Source organism: Castanea sativa, chromosome 4 (genome assembly GCF_040712315.1).
Source record: "Castanea sativa cultivar Marrone di Chiusa Pesio chromosome 4, ASM4071231v1".
NCBI classification, from domain to species: Eukaryota; Viridiplantae; Streptophyta; class Magnoliopsida; order Fagales; family Fagaceae; genus Castanea; species Castanea sativa.
In genome coordinates, this window is record NC_134016.1 from 11967036 (window position 1) to 11989444 (window position 22409).

General features: G+C 33.9%; 2 protein-coding genes across 2 annotated transcripts; both read right to left on the reverse strand.

Moving 5' to 3' along the window:
* Window positions 1-1949: 1949 nt before the first annotated feature.
* Window positions 1950-7351, reverse strand: LOC142631726 (DNA-directed RNA polymerases II, IV and V subunit 12). Its single transcript, XM_075806013.1, has 3 exons — window positions 7193-7351; window positions 6990-7082; window positions 1950-2207 (listed from the first exon to the last, which is right to left on the reverse strand). Exons 1-3 carry the CDS (start codon window positions 7230-7232, stop codon window positions 2185-2187), a joined length of 156 nt encoding a protein of 51 aa, XP_075662128.1. The 5' UTR covers window positions 7233-7351; the 3' UTR covers window positions 1950-2184.
* Window positions 7352-14050: 6699 nt separating this feature from the next.
* On the reverse strand, window positions 14051-20637 carry LOC142630682 (putative methyltransferase PMT19). Its single transcript, XM_075804708.1, has 6 exons — window positions 19778-20637; window positions 17949-18159; window positions 17291-17588; window positions 15986-16375; window positions 15218-15295; window positions 14051-14443 (listed from the first exon to the last, which is right to left on the reverse strand). The coding sequence occupies exons 1-6, from the start codon at window positions 20486-20488 to the stop codon at window positions 14245-14247; spliced, it is 1887 nt and encodes a 628-aa protein (XP_075660823.1). The 5' UTR covers window positions 20489-20637; the 3' UTR covers window positions 14051-14244.
* Window positions 20638-22409: the final 1772 nt, after the last annotated feature.

Here is a 22409-nt window from a genome sequence, read left to right on the forward strand (position 1 = left end):
GCATTCTTCCCCTTTTTTTGCTTGTATGGGAGCAACCATGTGGGTGAGATTGCATCTTGATGATGTTGGCATACTTTCCACTTGCCTCTTTCTCTCTCTCGGTTTTGCATGTTAGTACTTCTTTCGTTAGCCTTATATGTGCCTTATAACATGATTAGCTTTATTCTTATGTGTGTGATAATATGCCTTACCTTTTATGCCTTTTGGCCATACATGTTTTATGTCATCTTGTGTGATCTTCTTGCTTTAATTGCATCTTTGCATTCTTGTTAACATGATCATGTTATTAAGGCACATATAAGTTGGGGTGTCCACAAGTCAATCGGACTTGGGTTGAGGGTCAACTCTGTCACTAGACCTAACCTCATCGGGTGTTGGAGTATGTCACCGTCGTTGACCGACAATAATCAAGTCTTTGATTGTCGTTTGCCTTTGGGTTTACGGATGGGTTCGATCAAACTGGCGATTGGCTTTAGATCTACAACCACACAAAATACCCTCAAATCATAGTAGAACCCACAACATCAAATCACACCACAATCACTGCCATAACCACCTCACCATACTCATATTACCCATGACCGAACTGTTGCACTCAACCACTCATAGATCCAAAAAATTGTAGAAGGGTTGAGCAAGAGTAAGTGACAAAGGGATGAGTTATGTTTTATTTCAAAGAGAATAATGGCAAAAGGAACTCACACTTGCAAACGAGATGAATTTGGTTTTCAGTTTTTGATTTCAAAGAGAAATCACAAGTGTCAAGTCCCAAATTAGAGGTAATGTTTGATAAGCATAGAAGATAAGTTTAAACAATAAGAGATAACTTTGCATAGAAAAACGAAACGGAAGAGATAAGGTTTAGTATGTGTCAGCCATGCAAAGGGGAAAGAAGTTTAAAAGCTAATCAAGTAGAGACATGTTTTACATGTGAAAAGAGTTATTTATCTCACATAATTGATCGGTTCAATTATAACAAGTTGACATTGTAGAAGACCGAAATATGAACCGAATTTTGTCGGATTTAAATGTTTAAACCTATTGCCTACCGAAGCTTTTTCGGAGCCGATCCATATCTGACCGGGTCGAGTCGGTCCAGTCGATTTTAATCAAGGCCAGGTTGGTTTGGACACCCCTACATATAAGGCTAACAAAAAAAAAAAAAAAAAAAAAAAAAAACAATAACGTAGATCTAAGTTCAATTATTAGATTGGGTTGGCCGATCTCTGGCTGTTCTTCTCATTTAATTTCAAGATTCCATTATTCTTCTTCTTATTTAATTTCAATATTCCATTATTTAAATTTTTTTTTTTTTAAATTTTGCTAGGGACATGTGGCTTCGGTTTACGATTTTGTGAAGGTAGGCAGTTGTGATTTTATTTGGTGGTATTTACAATATGTAGTTCTCTCTCCTTGGGTTCTTTCTCTTTCAAAACTAAAACCCAATTTATCTCTCAATCAGTAAAAATTCTTGAAATTGATGGAATAATCATTTTGTCAACGGATGCTCTATTATGCTCGTAGTCTCTAAAGGATGAAGAAAGGCCCAACACCAATAGTTTTTCTCTTAATTGGTAGAAAATCTTGAAATTGATGGAATGATCCTTTTGTCCATGGATGCTCCATCACACTCATAGTCTCAAGGATGAAGGAAGGCCTAATACCAATAATTTCTCTCTTAATTGGTAGAAAATCTTGAAATCGATGGAATGATCCTTTTGTCCATGGATGCTCTATCACACTCATAGTCTCAAAAGGATAAAGGAAGGCCTGATCCCAATGGTTTTTTTTTTTTTTTATACCACGCGTGTTCACTTGAGTTCCGTTAGTCAATATTAAAAAAAAAAAAAAAAAAAAATCCAACACAATCTGGAACAGCTTGGACTTGGAATTGAGAGACCGGAACTGCTAGAGTTCGTGAGCATTGGAAAGAAACGGAATTTAAAATCTTGGCATAAACAGAAGGAATCAAATTGGAATCTAAGTACTATATAACATTAAGGTCCAAATAAAAAAATTTAATCATAGAAGATCAAATCCAATGATCCCAAAGACAGTGCAACTTAAAATTTAGTCTTCTATGACTACATACTAAACCACTAAATTAACAAGCTGTAAAATGGACTCAATACAGATAGTCTTTGTTGTTGCCGCTGCATGCCCCTGCCTCCCCACTTCTCTTCTTCAGCGTGCCTCATATTGAACAACTGCAACAGAAAACACCATATTAATTCACTGTTCAACGCAACATGCATTGCAAAACCAGATAATTCAACAAGGCTTACAAGAACTAGATTTGCTCCAACAAGATCACAAGAAATAAGATAACATTGAGATGCACAGTAGAATATGAAGCCTAGAATCCACCCAACACTTACCATATTCTAACCATATTACATTAGATAGTGTTTTTAATTTACAAAAGACATCCGTTAGTGAAGTCTGTTTGAAACCACAAGGTGAGGTAGAATAAGATGAATGGTGAGGTAGTTGGTTCAGTATATCCCAAAAAAGAAGAGCGAAAGAGCTCTGCTTGAACCCTTGGGATAAAATTGTTTGAAACCATCAATCCCAAAAGGTAGAACTATTAGGAAAAGGGTTACCAGTGTATATCTAGCATGTCATAGCAATCTCAGTTCTTTAGTTCTCTTCTCTTTTGTAACTATTTTTTTGTTCTCTTCTTTTTCTTCCTTGTACTCTTTGACTTCTTTGTGCTCCTTTTGCATAGGGTAGTTTTTTTCAATATAGACACTTCTTGTAAAAAAAAGACACTTCTTACTTTTAAAAAATTTATTTATATATATATCACATGGAAGCTGGCCAATAATCTGCACATCATACACTAGCACTATCCCTCCAGTGCTATCAACCAAATGCAGGCACTGTATATGCAAAACAGAATAGCTCATGAAACCAGGATTCGAAAGATTTAAACCAAAGATGTCGAAGGAAGACTCTGAGAAACTGAACTAACAATGTTCTATGAGCATATTATGTGCTACCAGACATTTAGTGTGAGGTCTGTTTTAGGTCAAACAATTATTTCAGCCCTTGAACTAAGCATCATAGTTTTTTCTTTGACAAGTAAATATGCATCATAGTTTATTTTATCCCAAAACTACTAATTATGTCAATTTAGTCCCTGAGATTCTGAAAACAATTCAATGTAACTCTTACCCTCACTGTCAAAATTAATTATCAAAATCATATACAAAAATCAGTTGATTTCTGAAAGGAAAGTGGGGGCAAGGGTAACAGGAAACCATTTTCATAACTTTAGGTACTAAATTGACACAATTGATAATTCAAGAATGAAATTGGAACCTAACACAGCTCAGAAACCAAAATCATGCCCTTTGTTTTATCTTTTGCTTAACTCCACAAATCAAAATGTCAAACTAATATATATTTTGCAATCGATACATTTGAGCATTCCATGAATATTGATTATCAGTGTATTTTACTAGCACTTTCCTTTACACGGAGTTGCATTGGCTTTTACTACATTTTGCTATGCATTAAAAATGAACAATATATTTCAAATTCTGGACGCATCCTAGCTTCCTAGGTGATCCAACATTGGTAATAGATGAGACTTCTCTTAGAAGAGGGAATTGAAATAATGACACTGCATCTAAAAACTCAGTAAAACTCACGCATCATACTTAACCAGCATATAAATGAAATAAGTGCACCACCAATTTGATAAACATTACACTGCATAGATACTAAACTGAAACACAATGAATCATAATTCAAATGGCTAAACCAATCAATCACAATATTTATTGACCCCTTGTTCCTTTAAGAGTAGGCTAGACAACCAAAGCAGATAACTCAAGTGTCATGCCCTAGTTGTGACACTAGTAAACCAAAAAAAAAAGCAGATACAATTTGCTTATAAAATTTATAATAATCAAAATTAAACACATTAATGCTATCACATGAAGGAAGGTTTCAGAAATATATCGAAACGAAAATACAATAATTCTTGTTCACAAAATATGAACAACTACGTGAGGATCTGAAAACCAGGTAATTTAACTCAACTTTAAAAAGAATGTATATAAATATAAGATTACATATAGAGACACACAAATACATGCTTAAATACATATATAGATAACCTGAAGTAAAACATATTCACATAACTAGGCTCTTACAATTATAGCAGTTGGGGAAAAGAGCAACTTAACAGTAGTGGAAGTTGGAAGTTTCTAAGTTTTCTTTATCTAACCTACCAAAGAATCATATGCCATTATGAGATTGGTTAGTCCAACTCAAGGCTAGTTATGCTGCTGATCCATTTATCCAGAGTATCTTGAAGGCTTTTCAATCAGGGGTGGATGGGCCTATGGGCTTTACTCTACAGAATAAATTGCTTTTATATAAGGGCAGAATTTACTTGGGTATTTGTGATTCTTTGAAGATAGCTACCTTGCAGCAAATTCATGATGGTCCTTTGGGAGGTCATTCAGACTATCTCAAGAGCTACACAAGGTCCAAAGGAACTTTTATTGGCCTGGGTTAAGAGCTGGTGTAAAGAAGTATGTCAGGAAGTGTGACACTTGTGAAAGGCTCAAGCATGAAACCTGCAGTCCAGCTGGTTTGTTACAACCTTTACCTATACCAGAGAAGCCTTGGGTAGCTATGAGCATGGATTTTATTTAGGGTGTTCCAAAATCTCAGATGAAGGATGTGGTTTTAGTGGTTGTGGAAAGGTTTACTAAGTTTGTCCATTTTGTAGCTTTGTCTCATCCATATACTGCTTCTAAGGTAGCAGCCCTTTACATGCAACATGTGTTCAAATAGCATAGTATGCCTACTTCAATTTTCAATGACAGGGACCCTATTTTCCCTTTTTATTTTTGGCAAGAGTTGATTAAGCTTCAAGGCATTCAACTGGCCATGTCTTCAGCCTATCACCCTCAGATAGATGGCCAAACTGAGGTTGTGAATAAAAGTCTTGAGCATTACTTGAGGGCTTTTGCAACTGATAAACCAACTTCTTTGGTGAAATGGTTACCTCTTGCTGAGTTTTGGTTTAATACCAATTTTCATACCTCTCCCGAGCTTACTACATTTGAGGTCTTGTATGGATATCCACCTCCTAGGCTTATGGATTATGTTCTTGGAACAACAAAGGTTGAAAGTGTGGATGCCCATCTAAAATCAAGGAAACAATTAACTTCCTTGTTAAGGCATAATCTGGTGGCAGCTCTACGAAGTTGTATTCTGATAAGCACATAAATGAAAGGAGTTTTGCAGTGGGTGATTAGGTGTTTCTCAGGCTCCAGGCTTATAAACAGAAATCCCTAAAGCACCACTAAGTAAAGAAAATATCTCCTAAGTACTATGGCCCATTTCAGATTCTGCAGAGGGTTGGTGAGGTGTCATATAAGTTGGATTTACCCCCAAATTCTAAGCTCCGCCCTACTTTCCATGTTTCTTGCTTGAAGGCTAAGTTGGGGCTACATGTGGTCTCTGTTCCAACATTACCACCTACTGATTTGGATGGAGTTGTCACATCAAAACCAGCAGTTATGCTACAAGAAAGAACTCATCAGCTTCATAGCAAAACTATCACTCAAGTCTTAATCCAATGTCAGGGGGAAGGTCCTAAAGATGCTACTTGGGAGAGTTTGTATATCATGCAGCAAAGACTCCCTCACCTTGTGGACAACGTCTTCTAAAGGGAAGGGTATTGTTAGGATTACACATTGATATACATTGATAGTTGGAATATGAGTCTGTTATAGTTAGATACATTGACAGTTCGTATAATTAGTTAATAGCTGTGTGGTAGTTACTGGATGAATTTAGTTAAAGAAGTAAGGTGCTAATGGAGTAGAATAAGAGGCAACAAATTGTATACACAAGGAATTTAAGCAAATAGATGTATTCTTCAGTGATTCTTTCCTCTGTTCTCTTGAATCTTCTCTCTATTCTTCTTGTTCTTAGGAGGCCCAGCTGACCTTGAATCCTACTCTCTAAATCCCTTTCCCATTCTTTACATTAATCCTTTCTAAATGTGAAAGTTGGTATACTAGTGAAAACCTCCACATTACAAGACAAGAATTAGAGTCTTGTTGGATAAGCTAGGCCACCAAAGATACTAACAGACAACATCACATAGTTCTCTTTTACAAAGCGGGGATTAGAATGCAGAAAAAAAGACACTTCTCGCTTCTAAAAAGGAGGTCTCCAAAAAGAAAACAGCATATATTTTAGCATTTAGCCCTGACTCTATTAACAGAAATTATGGTTTTAAAAAGACACCTACATATTCATTACTTGCTTTTTTCTGGAGTCTGTAGAATCTTTCAATCTTACACTAGACCTTAGATCTGATCCTGAACACCACTCAATGACCCCAAAGGTGCATCCTAATATGAACGACTCGGTCTTGAGTTCTTAAAATAATGCACCTGTATTATGCTCCGCTAATTAACACTTAAAAAAAAAAAAAAAAAAAAAAAAACTCAAATTATTATCCTAGCCAATACCAACTTATAGGAAGCAGCCACCATTCCCACTAAGTCTAAAATAAGGCATATGTCTCCGGATCCTTCCGTTAACTACTTAAAACCCTCAACAACAACAAATAAAAAAAATTTAAAAAGAACAACCAAGCCTTAGTCACAAAATTGATGGAGTTGGCTACAGATTCTCAACAAACTAGTTAAAATTAACTACATGTATTCTTCTCTGCAGTTCTATTCTATCCAGAGTCATACTCTCTCTTACCCTCTATTACCCCATACCCAACAAGTATATAAATCAGCACAACCTTACAGTTTATCAAATAAATAAAAAATCAAACAGAGTCAAAAATACAAAGCTAATATTCAATTCAATCATAATTATAACATAATATCCCAAACTTCCATAATAGCAAAAATATAATTTAATTTTCATACCCAAAGAAACAAAAAGGTACAATTTTTTTTTTTTTTTTTAGAAAAAAGAAGAAAGAAGAAGTAGCTTACTGCGGCGAGTGCGCTTCTTGTACAAGATGCGGTAACCGCACTCTCGGCACTGTATCACATCACCTGGCTTCAGAGTGTTCTCCATCCCACAATCTGTAAAAAACCCATTAATAATAATAATAATAATAATAATAATATAATCACTATCAATATTGCTGCTTAAATCATAAGTCTGTGTTTGGTTGCCAAGAAAACCAAAATACCTCCGCAGATGTAGTTGACTTGTTCCGGTGGAGGATCCATCAAGGAGTTGATGAAGAAATCTTCTAGGGCTTTCGGGTTTCTCTCTCTGTCTCTGTTCAAGTGAACGACTGCTATGTTTTTGTTTTACCCTATATATGTACCATATTGAGTTCAGTCTCTGTCTCTATTCGGCGGTCTTATGGCCCGATTCGGAGACCACTTAAACACATTTTTTTCCAGTTTTTAAATAATATTTTACTATTTTTACACATTTTTTCAATCATACATATTTTTAAATACATATTTTCAATTTTTAAGTACATGTATCAATCACTTCCCATATATTGTCTTCAGCTTTTGTATTTGTTTTAGTTTTTGTGTTTTTTTTTTTTTGAACCTTATAATGTAATTGCCATTTTTTTAGTATTTCAAATCGATGTGTCAAAGGTCTAAATTCTCGTCACCCATTATAAATATTGAATTATTAAAATGGGGAAAAAAAAAACTTTGATTAAATTTAGCCATTTTTTAAGAAATAAAATGAATAATTATTAGAATGAAGGATTGCTCAAAATGCAAGTGTCCTTAGAGAATTACAAACGAACACTCATTTGTAAACCTGGCAAACCGATCGGGTCAATCAAGATTGGATTTGACCCGACTAAGCTCAGGTTAGAAATAAGTTTGAGTAAAGAATGGGTCATTTTAAACAGGTTACTAATCTTATAACTTGGACTTTTAATGTTTGGGTCAACCCAATATGACATGTATTTTTTTATATGAAAATATTTATATATGTATAAAAGAATGAAACTTAAGCTTTGTTGCTTTCAATTAAAATTAAATAATAAATAAACAAAAAAATAATTGTTAAATAATACATAAAATATTTAAATTTACATAGTCCAAATTACATAATACATAAACACTTAATGTTATACCATCCAAAGTTATTTACAAATCTTATCTTCACTACAATACAATAGAACATTACGGGTTTTAGTAAAGTCTCTGATGGTTAGATAAAAGATTTGAGATTCAATCCTCACCTACACCAAAAATCGATTTAGTATCTTGGTTTGATAATAAAGAGTTATTATCAAGAGCCGATTTAACAATAGGTTGAAACTCTCTAAAAAAAACATACAATAGTGTAGAAGACTAAAGTTCTTAGTTTGAAATAAATCAAACAAGCAAAATAGTTTCACAAATGCAAATTTGTATTAATGAATGTGTGGTACAATTCTTTGTGATTACAAAAGAGTGATCCTCTGATTTGATTTCCTTGAAAGATTTGTTGATTGGAATCATGGTAATGTGATTTTGACTTGAACACCAAATATCCTTCAATTTGGCTGAATGATGGATCGAAGACCATTGAAACAGAATTACAATGAATCTTGAGCTTGTTAGAAATTCTTTGTTCTTCGTGTTCTTCTTGTTCTTCATGCATTCTTCATCTTTGGAGGTTTATGGTGGAAGTTCTTCGGTGCTTTAGACACTTGAATCCGTAGAGCTTCGCTGATTTGTGGTTTGTTGAGGTTTCCGGAAGCTTTTGAGCTTGATTCCAGTGAACTTTGAGATCTAGGAAGATGATTTAGATGATTTCTCTTCAAATGTTCTTCGTAATCGAAGGCTTGTGGCGTAAGTTCTTCGGGGCTTCAGAGGCTTGAATCTTAGAGCTTCACTAATTTGTAGTTTCTTGAATTTTCTAGAGGGTTTTAAGCTTGATTCTAGTAACCTTTGAGATCTAGGAAGATGATTTGGATGATTTTTCTTCCAATATTCTTCGTATTCGAAATTGAAGTTCTTGAAGTTCCTAGAGGCTTCAAACCTTGATTCCAGTAGAGCTTCTGTACTTCTAAATCTTCTTTGATGCTGTTTGTGTTCTAGATGTCTTGGTCTTTTGGTGTGTAGAAATGCCTTAGGAAGGCTTCTATTTATAGGAGTTTGGAGGTGGGTGAACGACACGTAGCGAAGTTTGATTGGTAACACGTGTCACAGTCTGATTGGAAGAGCTTTAAGACTCTTTCTCCAAGACACATGACATCTTTTGATTGGCCAAAATGTTTTGATTTTCAAGGTGACACATGTCAACACCCGATTGGACTACTTGTGTCATTGCTTACATGCTTCGAATTGTTTATGTCATTGCTTACACGTGCTGATGTATGATTAGTTTTTGCATGCTTTTTGTGTCTCTATTTCAATGACACTTGGAAAATTTTTGTTGGTTTCTAAATAGTGATAGCAAAACTTAGTAGCAGTACGTGACGCTTTGTGATTGACCGTACTTTGTGGACGGTAATATGATGTGTCAACTTGTGATAGGTCGGGAAGTTTTTCCCTCTCTACAAATAGAAAATTAAAACAAAACGTGGACCCTATTGTTTGTAAAATATAAATAAAATTAGAATACATACAAAGTTGACTAAATATATAAAGATTTACAAATAAAACATAGTAAGATTTTAGGTAAAATAGAAATAATAAGTACATAATTAATATGAATTGCATCACAACATTGGTTGAAAATCCAATAGTGGAAATATTCATACTTAAAAATTGCACCTCAAGTTGGCGAGTAATTTCATCAATGTTTTTAACTAGAATACAAAATTTTAATATTACCAATCCTAGGTTAAGAAAAATGTCATTTTTCCTAATCTAATGTGGACAGTCAAAAATCTTGATTCTTGAGTTCAGAAGTCTAGTTACATCACTATTTTCAGAACCGGACCGGATCGGGAGGTCGGATTGTGAAAACTGGGAATCGGGATGAAAACCAATTTTTTAAGTATAAAGAACCATATTTTTAGTTAATTCCGTGAACCCCTAAAACCGGGGTTGGACCGCACGAACCGGTGTTAAGAACCGTGCGGTCAAACCCTTAGCAATAATTTTTTTTTTTTATAAAAACAACTTAACACAATTTTATTCTACTTAATTAAATTATCCATCTCTTACAAGCAATAAAAAAAATTATAATTAAAATCATTCGAAGATATTCAACTTTACTTCAAAAATTAATCATAAATTTTAATGTTTTCATGGTTATTATTTTATTTTATTAACTTTCTTATTTAATTATTAAATATATCCTTAAAAATCATTAAATTTTCCTCACATTTATAGATATATTAGTCAATTTTGCTAGTTTTATAAATTTAATATCTATATTTAATCTTTAATTAATTATTAAATTAATTATGACATCATCGATTCGATCCCGGTTCAACCTCAAAAACTTTAAACCTCTTCTTTTTACGGTTCAATGAACAGTCCGGGTTTCAAAACCTTGGTTACATGTAAGAAAGGTGTTAGGTACCTTACAACGCCTATTCAGAGACAGTCTTTTATTTTGGTAAAATCTTAATTGTTGTTAGGCCTTTTTTTTTGTGTGTGTGATTAAATGACACGGTTTTATGAGCAAGTGGATGGATTAGAAGGCATTCGAAAAAAAAAAACACCTTGCCCTGCATTATTTCAACCGCAAACATGTGTGAAGATGGTCCCTATCAATTGATAGGATTTATTGGAAATAATCTTAGCATAACTTCAAGCACCGGTTGTGCTTTGCCATGCGATTTATAGTTTTTGTGTATGGAGTGGTGTAACCTTTGTTTGTTGCTTACCGCTATATCAAGTTGTGTTTGATATGGGTATTACATCTTAGTATTTGAGCTGAGACTAGTTTACTGTTTGCAACAATGCTGCAACTTTTTTTTTTTTTTTTAATTTTTTAAATCGATGAAATTTCATTAAATAAAGAAAAACAGAAACTCAACAACAAGAAGCAGCATAAGCTGCAACAGGATCAAAACGGAACAAACAACAAAGGAAACAAACCAATCACAGCGACCTAAACAGAATAAAAATAGACAAAGTGATCTTCCATAAGCTACAAAGAACCCTGCAGGATAGAACTTTTAACATTTTTCCCACTACCAATGACCCCTAACATCAGTTAAAAAAGTTTTAGATTTTTAATAGATCACACTCAGACCTGACTCTGCCCCCCACAAATTGTGTTATTCCTATCAAAATAGATGTGGTAAACACCAGCCTGACTGGCTAATTTTCCAATGAACATCTTGAGACTCCTGACTTTCAACTTACTTCTAGTGTTTGTACTGCCATGCTTGTAATGTATGTGACAGATTTGTGTTCAAGTTAAATAAAATAAATCAAACATCAGAAAAGAAAATCACTGAATGCACACAACCATGCACAGATCATGTGCATTGGAGAAGCTCAGAAGTGTCCAGTTTGAGATATCTGAGTCCATTTACACAACCATCTTTGATTTGTTTAAATAGTCTACAAAGTCTTAACAGAATGAATCTCATTGTAAAACAAGCTTCAAACACATGCTAAAGATGGAAGGCAATCAGTATTCCTAAATTGCCAAAAGTCTATAATGGCTCTCAGCCAAGAACAATTAAAACAACGAAAAATATTAGCTGCACACTTCCTATGCACAACTTTCTTATAGATCTTAATATAATTGATTTTGAATTGAAATTAACAGTTAATGATCCAGATTTGAAGTATCAGCAAACTGGTTTGACCTTACAGCAAATACAATCTTCATATTGTGAGTTGTGACATCAATGGATTTGCCACCACTAATGGTTGAAGTTCAAGCTATTAAAAATCCCGACCAAAATTCAAAACATATATGATAATCTTTTGATTCAAAGCAGGAAATTGCTAAAGTCATATTATGAAGATCATTTGTCACTAATTCAGATTGCTATTATAAGTATACAACTAAGTTTTTGTTTATTAGGACTGTCACATCTGCATGATATCCCAAAAAGATTACTCACATCCGAAGCACAAAGAACCACTTCCACAGTTAAAATTGACCTTGTGCATGTTTGACGTTACTAATCAAGCACATGCAATATTTTCAAAATCCAAAAACACACAATAACTTTGGTATTTATCACGTCAAGGTACCACAATATATCTCATTTAAATCCATAACAATAACTTGTGTTTGGCTGCGACTCACTCGAATGAACAGCTCTTACATAAAGGATGGGAATTTTCAGCAACTGGGATATCTAACCAATGGACCAAATGACCAAAGTGGACCTAAATAGACCAAATGACCGAATTGCTACATTGATATGACTCAACAGGGCATAAAGAACAATAAATACTACGCTTCATATAGATGACTTCCTTGTCCTTCCTTACGCGAGGATTGGAAGCTTCCATTTTAGTTTAGTTTCCTTTTGTTGTTCTATCTTCCAATTTAAATTCTTTTGATTAAGTCATTAAGACACAGCAGCTGACCATAAGTAACTGGGAGGACTTGGGGCTACCAAACAAATTGTTATATCTAATTGTATGGTTCTCAGATGTCTTATCTTGGATCTTCTATTTGACATTATTTGAATTAAAAGTGTCTTATGTTGGTCTGTGTAGCTTTCAGCATTACTGAATGGATTATTTTTCTTTACTTTCTACTCGAATTTTGTTCAATTCTGCATCAAGGCACAGTAATTTCTAAATCAAATATTCATAAGCGGAATCTTCAGAAATTGGAGCAGAACCTGATCGTGAAATTTATAAAGTGCCAATGATCTCAATCATGACAGTGAAACAATGCAGTCTCTTATGTGAGTTTTATCACACGAAAGGGCATCTTGGTTATTAGTTGGACCTATTACTTCTTTTTTTTTTTCTTTTTTTAAATTTATAGAATAGTGACACTACATCAGTTAATCCATCAGTCATGTACCAATTTATGTTCCCCATTTGTTCACAAGCCTGAAGTATCGAAAGTAGCGATTACTAATTTGGTTATTCAATAATTTTGTATGCAAGCTGTCTTTATCTAATCAAAATTTAGATGCATAGCATTCCGGAAAAAGCTATTTCACATGTATAGCTTTGTTACAAGCTTTTTTATGCATTATAAGAAGAATGATAATTCTTTTACAAGAAATGTGAGAACAATAGTTAAATGATTGAATTCATTATTTTCTAATGGCATATTTTTTTAGGACAATTGATAATTTATTATGGTATAAGAGCAAGTAATTTTAAGCTCAACAATATCTCCACTCCACCTTCCATTTTAAAAAATTAAAAATCTAGCATGTTGAGCCTCACTTATTAAGGGGGAGTCTGGCACATGTGAGAAAGAATATTTCAATAATGGTTAAATAATTAAATTCATAATTTCTTAATAGTTTAAGCTTTTGGAACAATTAGTGATTTATCAAAAAAGTAGCATAGAGGTTTGGAATATTTCATAGAAAATTTAAGTAGCTCAAGGAAGAGTGAAGATATTTTGGTTAAACATTTATATAATTACTAGTTTACCACCATGCACTTACTTTTGAACGCTGCCAAAGAATAGAGCTGTCAAGAACTATGCTGATTCGTTAGAAAGAAATATTTGTTATTAGAGCTAATGAAATGATTAGGATAAGAGATGCGTTATATAAGATCAGCTTGCTTCAAACCATGCAAGGTACAATTCAGAAGCAACTTATAAAGTACATGACAATAATAAGGTAATTTGAAGATATCTCTTGTACTCTTACTGTGCTGAGTTCCCTGCAGATAGCTGCGGTATTTACTATTAAGCTGGAAAACTTCGGTATTGATGTCTAAATTCATGTTTTAATCTTTTAAAACAATCTGACACATGCTCATGCAATCAGGAGCTCAGATCTCTTTTCTCGTCACTTCAATAGTCGGAGATTAATGACAATATATTATGGTCAAGGTCTTACAATATGAGGACTTCACTTCAAACCTTGCCATCTCTTTTGCTTTTCATTTAAGTTTAATAAAATTTCACAGGCAGAAAGGTTGGGGGTACACTTGTAGCTTAGACTCATCCTTTCCCCTTCAGCTAAAACTTTTGGGATAAGTGGTCATTTATCACTGTAATGCATCAATTTTTCTTGGAAATACAATATTGTTCGGATAAATATCAAAAAGTTCACCTTGTGCTCTTGACATGGTATTTGTAATATTACAACTTACTGACAGCTTGACAACAATCAACTAGTTTTCTCTGGAAAAAGGGTTAGCATAAACATACCTATAAAGAATTATCTACAAGAAGTATTTTCTCAGAGTGGAAAGGCCCATTCTCACTGTGCAATATCTTGCCATTCCATCTCATCCGATCTGTGATGTCTTTTACTTTCACAATGATGTCCACATGTTCTCTTATTATTATAGCCCCATCAGGGCGAAGAATCCGATACATCTCAAGGAGTATATAAAGAATGTGACACCTGAATGAGACATTACTAATTCTAGTTAGAAATACTAGAACAACCAAAAACTAAATGGTTTTTCTCTTGTAACTTCTAATTCTATATTATTTTGCCTCTACACACCTCATAATCTCAATCCTCAGGCCAAATTGACGGCTCTTCTGAGGACATTGTAAAATATGCTATATGAAATAATGATAAAAGTAAGAATAATGTTGCTACTAATGATGATAATAACAAATAAATGGAGGGAAATACATAGGGTTCATTAGATCTCTATTTTGTAAGGAAATGTTAACTTGTATTATAGAGTGCAGAAAGAAACCCATATCAAGTGACAAATTGACTACAATGAGTTTATGTAGATGTTAAAGCCTTCTTTTCAATGATGAAGATGTTAGAACTTACAACCATACTTTGCATATGGGGGGACCTCCTACTTTGATGGAAAAGAAAAAGAGTTTCCACTTTATCTCATGATTCTCATGTCAGCCAAACTGACTAAAAGCTTACCTACTTTAATCATAATCTTTGGTCCAGTAGTTTGCACTTAAGTACTTAGAGAAATATTAACTCAAATTTAAGGACCAATCACAAATATAGATCACTTTAGAAAATGCAACTAATGCACTGATTCTCTCTTTTTGTTTTTCTTTTCCCCCTCCTTTCCTAGGGTGTTTTACTTTATATCCAATTAAATTTTCCTTTATTAAGTGGGCAGGTGTTGGGTAAGAGAAGTTTTGTTGTAACCACAATTCTTCCAATAAACCAGATGGAAATACGAGAGCTTACTTGTCCATGTACATGCTGAATACACCGTTGGCATGTATGAAATCATATGTTCGTGGGTATGTTGAGAAAGCCTCACACCTGCAAGTAAGCAGTAACACTGTCCATAAAACTCAATTTTGAATTAAAAAGAACATCTAAATAGTATTCAATGCATGTTAAATAGTATGTAATAAAAATTAATCCAGAAATCCAGGAACCAAAAATGGTGGGTACCGCATTGGACAGAAGATGATCCAAAATGTGGCAGGGAGAGCACTTGACAGAAGATGGGCACAGGTGGAGGCGGTAGAGAGAGGAAGAGGACTTTTATTTTTAATTGTTTCTCATATTTTCAGCCCATTCTTTTCCAAAAACAATTTATTAACCCAATAGTCTACAATATTTAATTAAAGTAAATCACCCAAAATTTTGAATAGAACATAGAGGTAAAAGTACAATATGTGAAGTGAGTATGATTCTAATTGAAACATTAAAGTAGTTCGGAAGGCAGATGAGTCCAGCATATACACTAGCAACAGTCACGTACAGAAGTTCTGATACATTTACATTTCAAGCATGCCATAATAATAGTTACACTATTGGAAACTCATACTTTGGAAGGCATCGCATGCAATAATTGCAAAAATCCATAGAGATTAACAAATTCCTTCTTCCATCTAGATCATACATTGCCCAACTTGCCTCAAGGATTCTCAAAAACATGATAAAATACCAGATAATAAAAAACAGGAGAGAGAGAGAGAGAGAGAGATTGGCTCTAACTCTTACCAGTTCATGTAAGTTCCGATTAGGCCTCGCTCATAGACGATACCAAGGGTATTATTTTTTACATCAAAGGGAACAACATTCATCACCCAAACTGGACACTTTGTCAGAGCAGCTGCAAAACCCCCAAGGCCAGCATTCATATCCATAACATTTCTAAATTTACAATTGTTGAGAGATTTGAGTATGATCCCGTAGTAAGAAACTCTCCTTCGCCATAACTGAACATCTTCATTTAAGGTCCTCACTGTAATTCCGTTAATAAGTTTACTTGTAATTCTAGGTGGAGCAGCATTCAACCGTTTAGGCCATTTTTCTAGAGCACCACCAGATATATCGTGGACATCTTTCACTTGTGGAAGAGAGAAAATGCATGGATCCATTTTTGTGTACCTGTTCAGAAATGCATAAAGAATTACCCAGTACGTTATTATTGTGAGCATAGTTAATTACATTGGATTTAGGAAAAATAGAAATAGAGAAAAGAGAACAGAGGAATCACAAATGATAATTTTTGTAGTTTGACCTTAGGCTTATATCTGCAGTAGGGAGATCATAAAGGTGGTTTAAACTCTCACAAACTCAAACTCCAAATATTAGCAAAGAGCAGTCTCTCATAAAGAGGACAAGAGAGTTTCTCTTAAGCTTAATTCCCTAGATGCAGCATCCACCAAGTAGAATGAATACCAGCAGACAAACATATCAGACCCGAAGTTGGCTAAAAACAGTGCAAGAAACATCAGGTTTCTAAACCATTTAGATTTCAGCAAGATCAAGCTTTTAATTCTACTCACATTCAACTAATAGCTTGGCTAATTCAATCCATGTCATCAACACATACTGAGAGAGCATAGTTGTCAGAACTCCAGAAGAATTTGGGCTTCTATTAGCCATGAGAAACAGACATATGACCTGTGCTACATTTGATGGAGATTCCACACGCACAATGTTTTTGTAATAGAATTTGCTCTTGTTTTTGTTTTTTCAGGAATACATTTTTTATGACCTTATAACAAAATGAAGTGGTATGCTGTGTATACTTGCTAAGAAAGCAAAGGACAAGAGTATAATTTGGAATTTACAATAATAATACTAGCTTAAAACTTTTGTGGTCTTCCTACTAACAAAATGTTCACTTTCTTTCAAGGTTCCGATGCCAAACACAGTAACCAAAGTTGGATCTTTGAATGCATAAGTGCAATTTGCTTTAAGTTTTCCATGTTGGACGTCTGATATCTCAGTTGGACACAACCTATGTCATTGAACTCACTATACAATGTAAATGTGAAATAGGAATAAGAAACTCACCAACCAGCATCAGCATCAGGTGAAGTGCAGAATTGAGTTGATTTCCAAGCCTTTAACTTTTGGATGCAGTGCATATGATTACTGGGTTTTCTCCACACAGCAATTGAACCTCTCTCTGCAATCTTTTTCCAGCACAATCGCCTAGCAAGATCTTCCAATCTGATTTGCTCATTTTCCAAGTCCTTAGGCTGTCTCTCCCAACCTTTGAAATTGACCCTCCAATTTATGGGTGGCCCAGACAGTACCCAATAGCCACCAGGACGTAAAATTCGATCAATCTCCATCAGATATAATCCATCTAAAGTGAATGAAAAAGGATCAGACTATAAAGCAACTTTAATTGAAAGAAATTCAATCACACCCAGGCCATTGTTTCTATACTACAGAACACAATGATTTGATCGTAATTCACTTAGTAATTGGAATTATTCTAGCCTACTTTCATAGGACGAATCATTTCCACTACTGGAACAAAGACAATGTAGGATTTCAAAAAACCTAAGTCATTTTACCATTAAATTATTTTTCCAATGAGCTTTCATTATCTTATGAAACAACTCAAATTTCAAAACCATGTGGGCCTTCAAGTGCCATGGAGCATTAAAAGAAGAGATTTTGGATTTAGAATAATGTGGAGTCAACAGCTTGATATAAGTACCATAACTAGTCCATGGTACAAGGCATCTGGAACAGTGAGCCATATCAAACGCTCGTGATGGGAATGGTAGCCTATTGTTGCTTAGCACACCAAGCATGGCAGGAAGTCCTCTTTCCAAGGCAAAATGTACTTGAGCTTCATGTATATCCCGCGGTGCAATTGACATCGTCAAGATGTTGTAGTCCATCAGAGAGGCTCCAAAGCTTGCAACCTAAGAAGTGTGCAATAAAATACGCAAGACTGCTTACAATGAGTAACCCAAATTTGTTGTGTATGGTTCAATAACTCACATTATACATTACAAGGTATCAGGATTCCTTATCCATTTTCTTTATTGTTTATTCCAAGACAATATTTCTCTCCAATACTAGAAAGGTGAATCATAAATTTGTAAACTGACTCCTAATAAACCTTTTTTAATAAAGAAAATTACTATAATTAGAGTGGATTAAAGGCAGCATGAATATAAATGTGATCAATATGATCAATATCACAACCAAAATTGGTGCCTAAAAAGAGGAAGAAAGGAGCAAGAAAAGCAAATTAACAAATATAAAACTCTTTACGGATACTGAGGTTCCGCAAAAATGATCAACAATAATAGATATATAAATTTTTTCCAAACATTTTTAGAGAGGAACTGCAACTGATCAATAAAAATATTTTAATTCAAGTATTCAAAAGACAACCCATGAATTGGCGTAGGACATACATGTCTATGTGTATTACCAACGTACAAAATACGGATCTCATGACGCTATCTAAAGCTCAAAATAAATAAAGGTAACAGTGCGAACAAAAGCATACATTGGCAACATGTGATACATCCATAATGAAACAGGAAGAGTACTAATTTCCACAGTCTCTATCTTGGTTTTTATCTGGGAACCAAAAAAACCAAATTAATAGTATAACTCGACAAAGAAAGAAAAAAAAAAGACGGGGGGGGGGGGGGGGGTTGATAAAGCGTGAGCATATCTAGTTAGCCCATGTCTTCTTTAACTGATCTATGCCTATCTCATCATGTTTGAAAGGGGACAAGAAAGTTAGCAGAAACTATCATCCAGGACACAAAAGTATCAATAACAAACAAGACAATAGGAACATTTGATCTTTTGTGTGGTTATCTTGCCTTACATTATAAATTATTATAAATGAGATTTAAAATAGTTCCCATTTATATAGAGGACAAAATGCAGAAAGATCCCATATAAAGCTTGAAATCAGAATAAAAAAAAGGGCCATCGATTGTATTGATATGGAATTATCATTATCATTGTGGTCTTAGTAACTAAAGCTATGTTAGTAATATATTCTAAGATGAAATGAATATGACTGCATTGGCAGACTCTTTTCTATTATAAGCCAGAAGGCAGGGTTTTGAACATCAAAAGAATCAAGTCAAAAAATTGGAAAAGGGCAAAAGTTAGATCAACCAACCCCTTAGTGGTTAAAAGTTTTAAGTAGTAATAAATTCTACTAACTTCAATATAAAACCATTCAAACTTAGCATGTTACATGTCAATCCCACATTAGCCACCTTCAAACATGATCCTAGAATACCCATATAACTTACAAGTTTGAACAAAGAAAAGTCAATTAAAAAAAGTGTCAAACAAATTACAGAATTTGACAGATCTTGTTAATCCTCCCTAAAAGAACCAGCGTAATCAATTGAAAACTAAACAAAGAACTAGATATTCAAGATTCCAAATTAAGCAACATTCACAACCATAAACAATTCTAATCCATTTCTTTATAGTAACAGATAAGAAAAAACATTAAAATACAAACATAAATCAAATGACAATTACAAAACACAAACTTACCCCACATCCAACATCAAGAACTGTCCTTATATCTCCAGATTTCAGTGGCACAACCCGCTTGATCTCTTCAATATAACCCTTCACTCCCTTTGGAAACGAAGTCCCACCGCCCGGAAAAACCAACCGATCACCCTCCAAACGAACCCAATTCTGTGATTTCTTCAACTCAGTCAGCCTGGGGAAAGGCACATTCCTAAACCAAGCATAGTCTCTGCTCTTTGGCCATGGAAATGGCCTTCTGTACCCGGCCGGCCTTGGCACCAAGCACCGTGGTTTTTCGCCATTTCCAGGGCAATGCCGCTGCTTTTGAAACCTTCTTTCAGTAATGAATTGCTTCTCTCTTGGAGGGTCGTGACATGGGCAGTAATTGGTGAAGTTTTTGGAGCAAAAGTCCAAGAGCTTGATGTTTTGTCCTTGGTCTTGTGGCAGAGTGAGTGTGACAGTGTGGTGTGGTTCAAAGTCCAAAGGTGGTGGTGGTGGTGGTGGTGGAGAGGAGTAGTGGGTGTTGTGGATTGTGAAGTTGGGTTTGGAACAGTGGAGTTGGTCTTGAAAGAGAGGTGTGGATGGTGAAGTCGGTGTTGAGTTGGTGTTGGTGTAAGATCCAAGAAAGTAGCAGAGAGAGCAGAGGATGGTGAGGAGGAAGAGTCTGATTAAGGGTCTTTTGAGAGGATTTGGAGTTGGAGCTTGGAGTGATGGTGGTGGTGTTGCCATTTCAGCTGATGGAGGGGTTTCGACTTTCGAGCTTTTCAAAGCTGCTAGCTTTGCAATGCTCACTGCTGAGGTTTAGTCATGGTTTGAGAATTGAGTTTGAGACCATAAGATGGAGTTTGAGTTTCTCCAGCAATGACTACAATTTTTAGTACACTCTTTCCCACACCTATCTTACAGCAAACATGGCTTTAAAGTTTAAATAATTCTTGGATATAATGAGCGGTGTCGGTACGTAGTTGCCATGAGATCGGTACTTGGCAGTATTTTTTATTGGGAAAATTTTATGGGAAAGATAATGTCTTAAAGATATTGATTTTTTTGGGTGTAGAAAAAAATAATCATTAATTTTTCTTTATTTTTATATTTTTTTTATAAAAATAATGTTAAAATTTTTCTAAAATAATTTATTAATAATAATCTAAGAGAACTCAAGGTCCAAATTTTATTACATACCCCTTCATCTTTACTGCACACATCATATTAAAATTGCGAAATCATGATTTTTACTTGTGTTGCACGCATCATATTAAAATTGTGAAATCATGATTTTTATTTATATTACAATATGTGTAATGAAGAAAGTATGACTATTATTACCCTTTTTTTAACCAAAATACTAATTTTCTTTTATAGACCAAGCAAAGAATAGGATAAAAGACTAGAGAGTGGTTTTCAATTTTCTTATAACGTGTAGCATGTGTGATATATATATATATATATATATATATATATATAAATAAGATGATTATCCTCTTTCAATTGGATTTTTATGTGGTTCAAAAATAATCGCATTAATGATTTGTAACTTTATTTAAAAATAGGGTCATAAATTTTAAATAACAAATTTCATTTTAATTTTTAAATTCAAAAAGAGACTCCTAATATTTGGGATTTTTTCCCCTTCAAGTTTAAAAAAGAAATTACAGTTACTATTTATCTTTAAAGTTTATCATTTTTATTTATTTGAAAAAAAAATTATTTCTAAATTATAATAAATGCAAATTATTAACCTTTACTTAAAAAAAATAAAAGAACTTCTGAGCACGCGCTTATACGTGCTCAAAGGCTAGTGTATGTGTGTGTGTACAAAGAGAGAGAGAGAGAGAGGTAGGTACCTGCTATAATTTTACAAGAGTTACACTTTTTTTTACCGTAGATCTTCGTAAGATCTTAGGGTCAAAAATACACAAATATCATGTCATCAATATATATATATATATATATATATATATTAGATAAAATTCATTTTCACATAAAATAACTTTCAAGAAAATTATACAAAAGGACGTGTACAAGGCCTTCAATATATATATATATATATATATATATATATATTTTTTTTTTTTTTTTTTTGGATAAATAAGGGTATTCAGATCTCTTCAAATATCAAACTATTTTCTTGAGTGTATGTAATCTTCCATCCCACACACACCAAATTATTACAGGGAGAAATCTCATGGGGTAACTCCAAGATGCTGACAAGAGGTTTCAAATCCGAGATCTCATGGATATCATGAGGCCTTAGGACATGGACAGCTCCACTTGAAGCCCAAACTAGCAAAAAATATATATTATATACAATTAAAAAAAATTGTTTTGACCCTCTAAAATAAAAATCTAAACACCTTGACCCTAATTGTTTTTAAGCCCACTTGAAGCAAACTTGTAGATGATACTCTTAATAATATCTTAGTCTTTTTAAACACACACACATACACATACAAAAACCCAATAACAAATCAATTTGGTCTAAAATTTGGAAAAAATAAAAAAATCCAACAACAAAAGTAGAAATTTGTTAATCTTAAAGCTTAGAAAAAGCCCTTTTAGATCTTAAATTTTTTTAAATAAATCAATCAAATGAGATCAGTGGATAAATAATTGTTTGGTTATGGACATAAAAGGAGATCTAAATTATAGG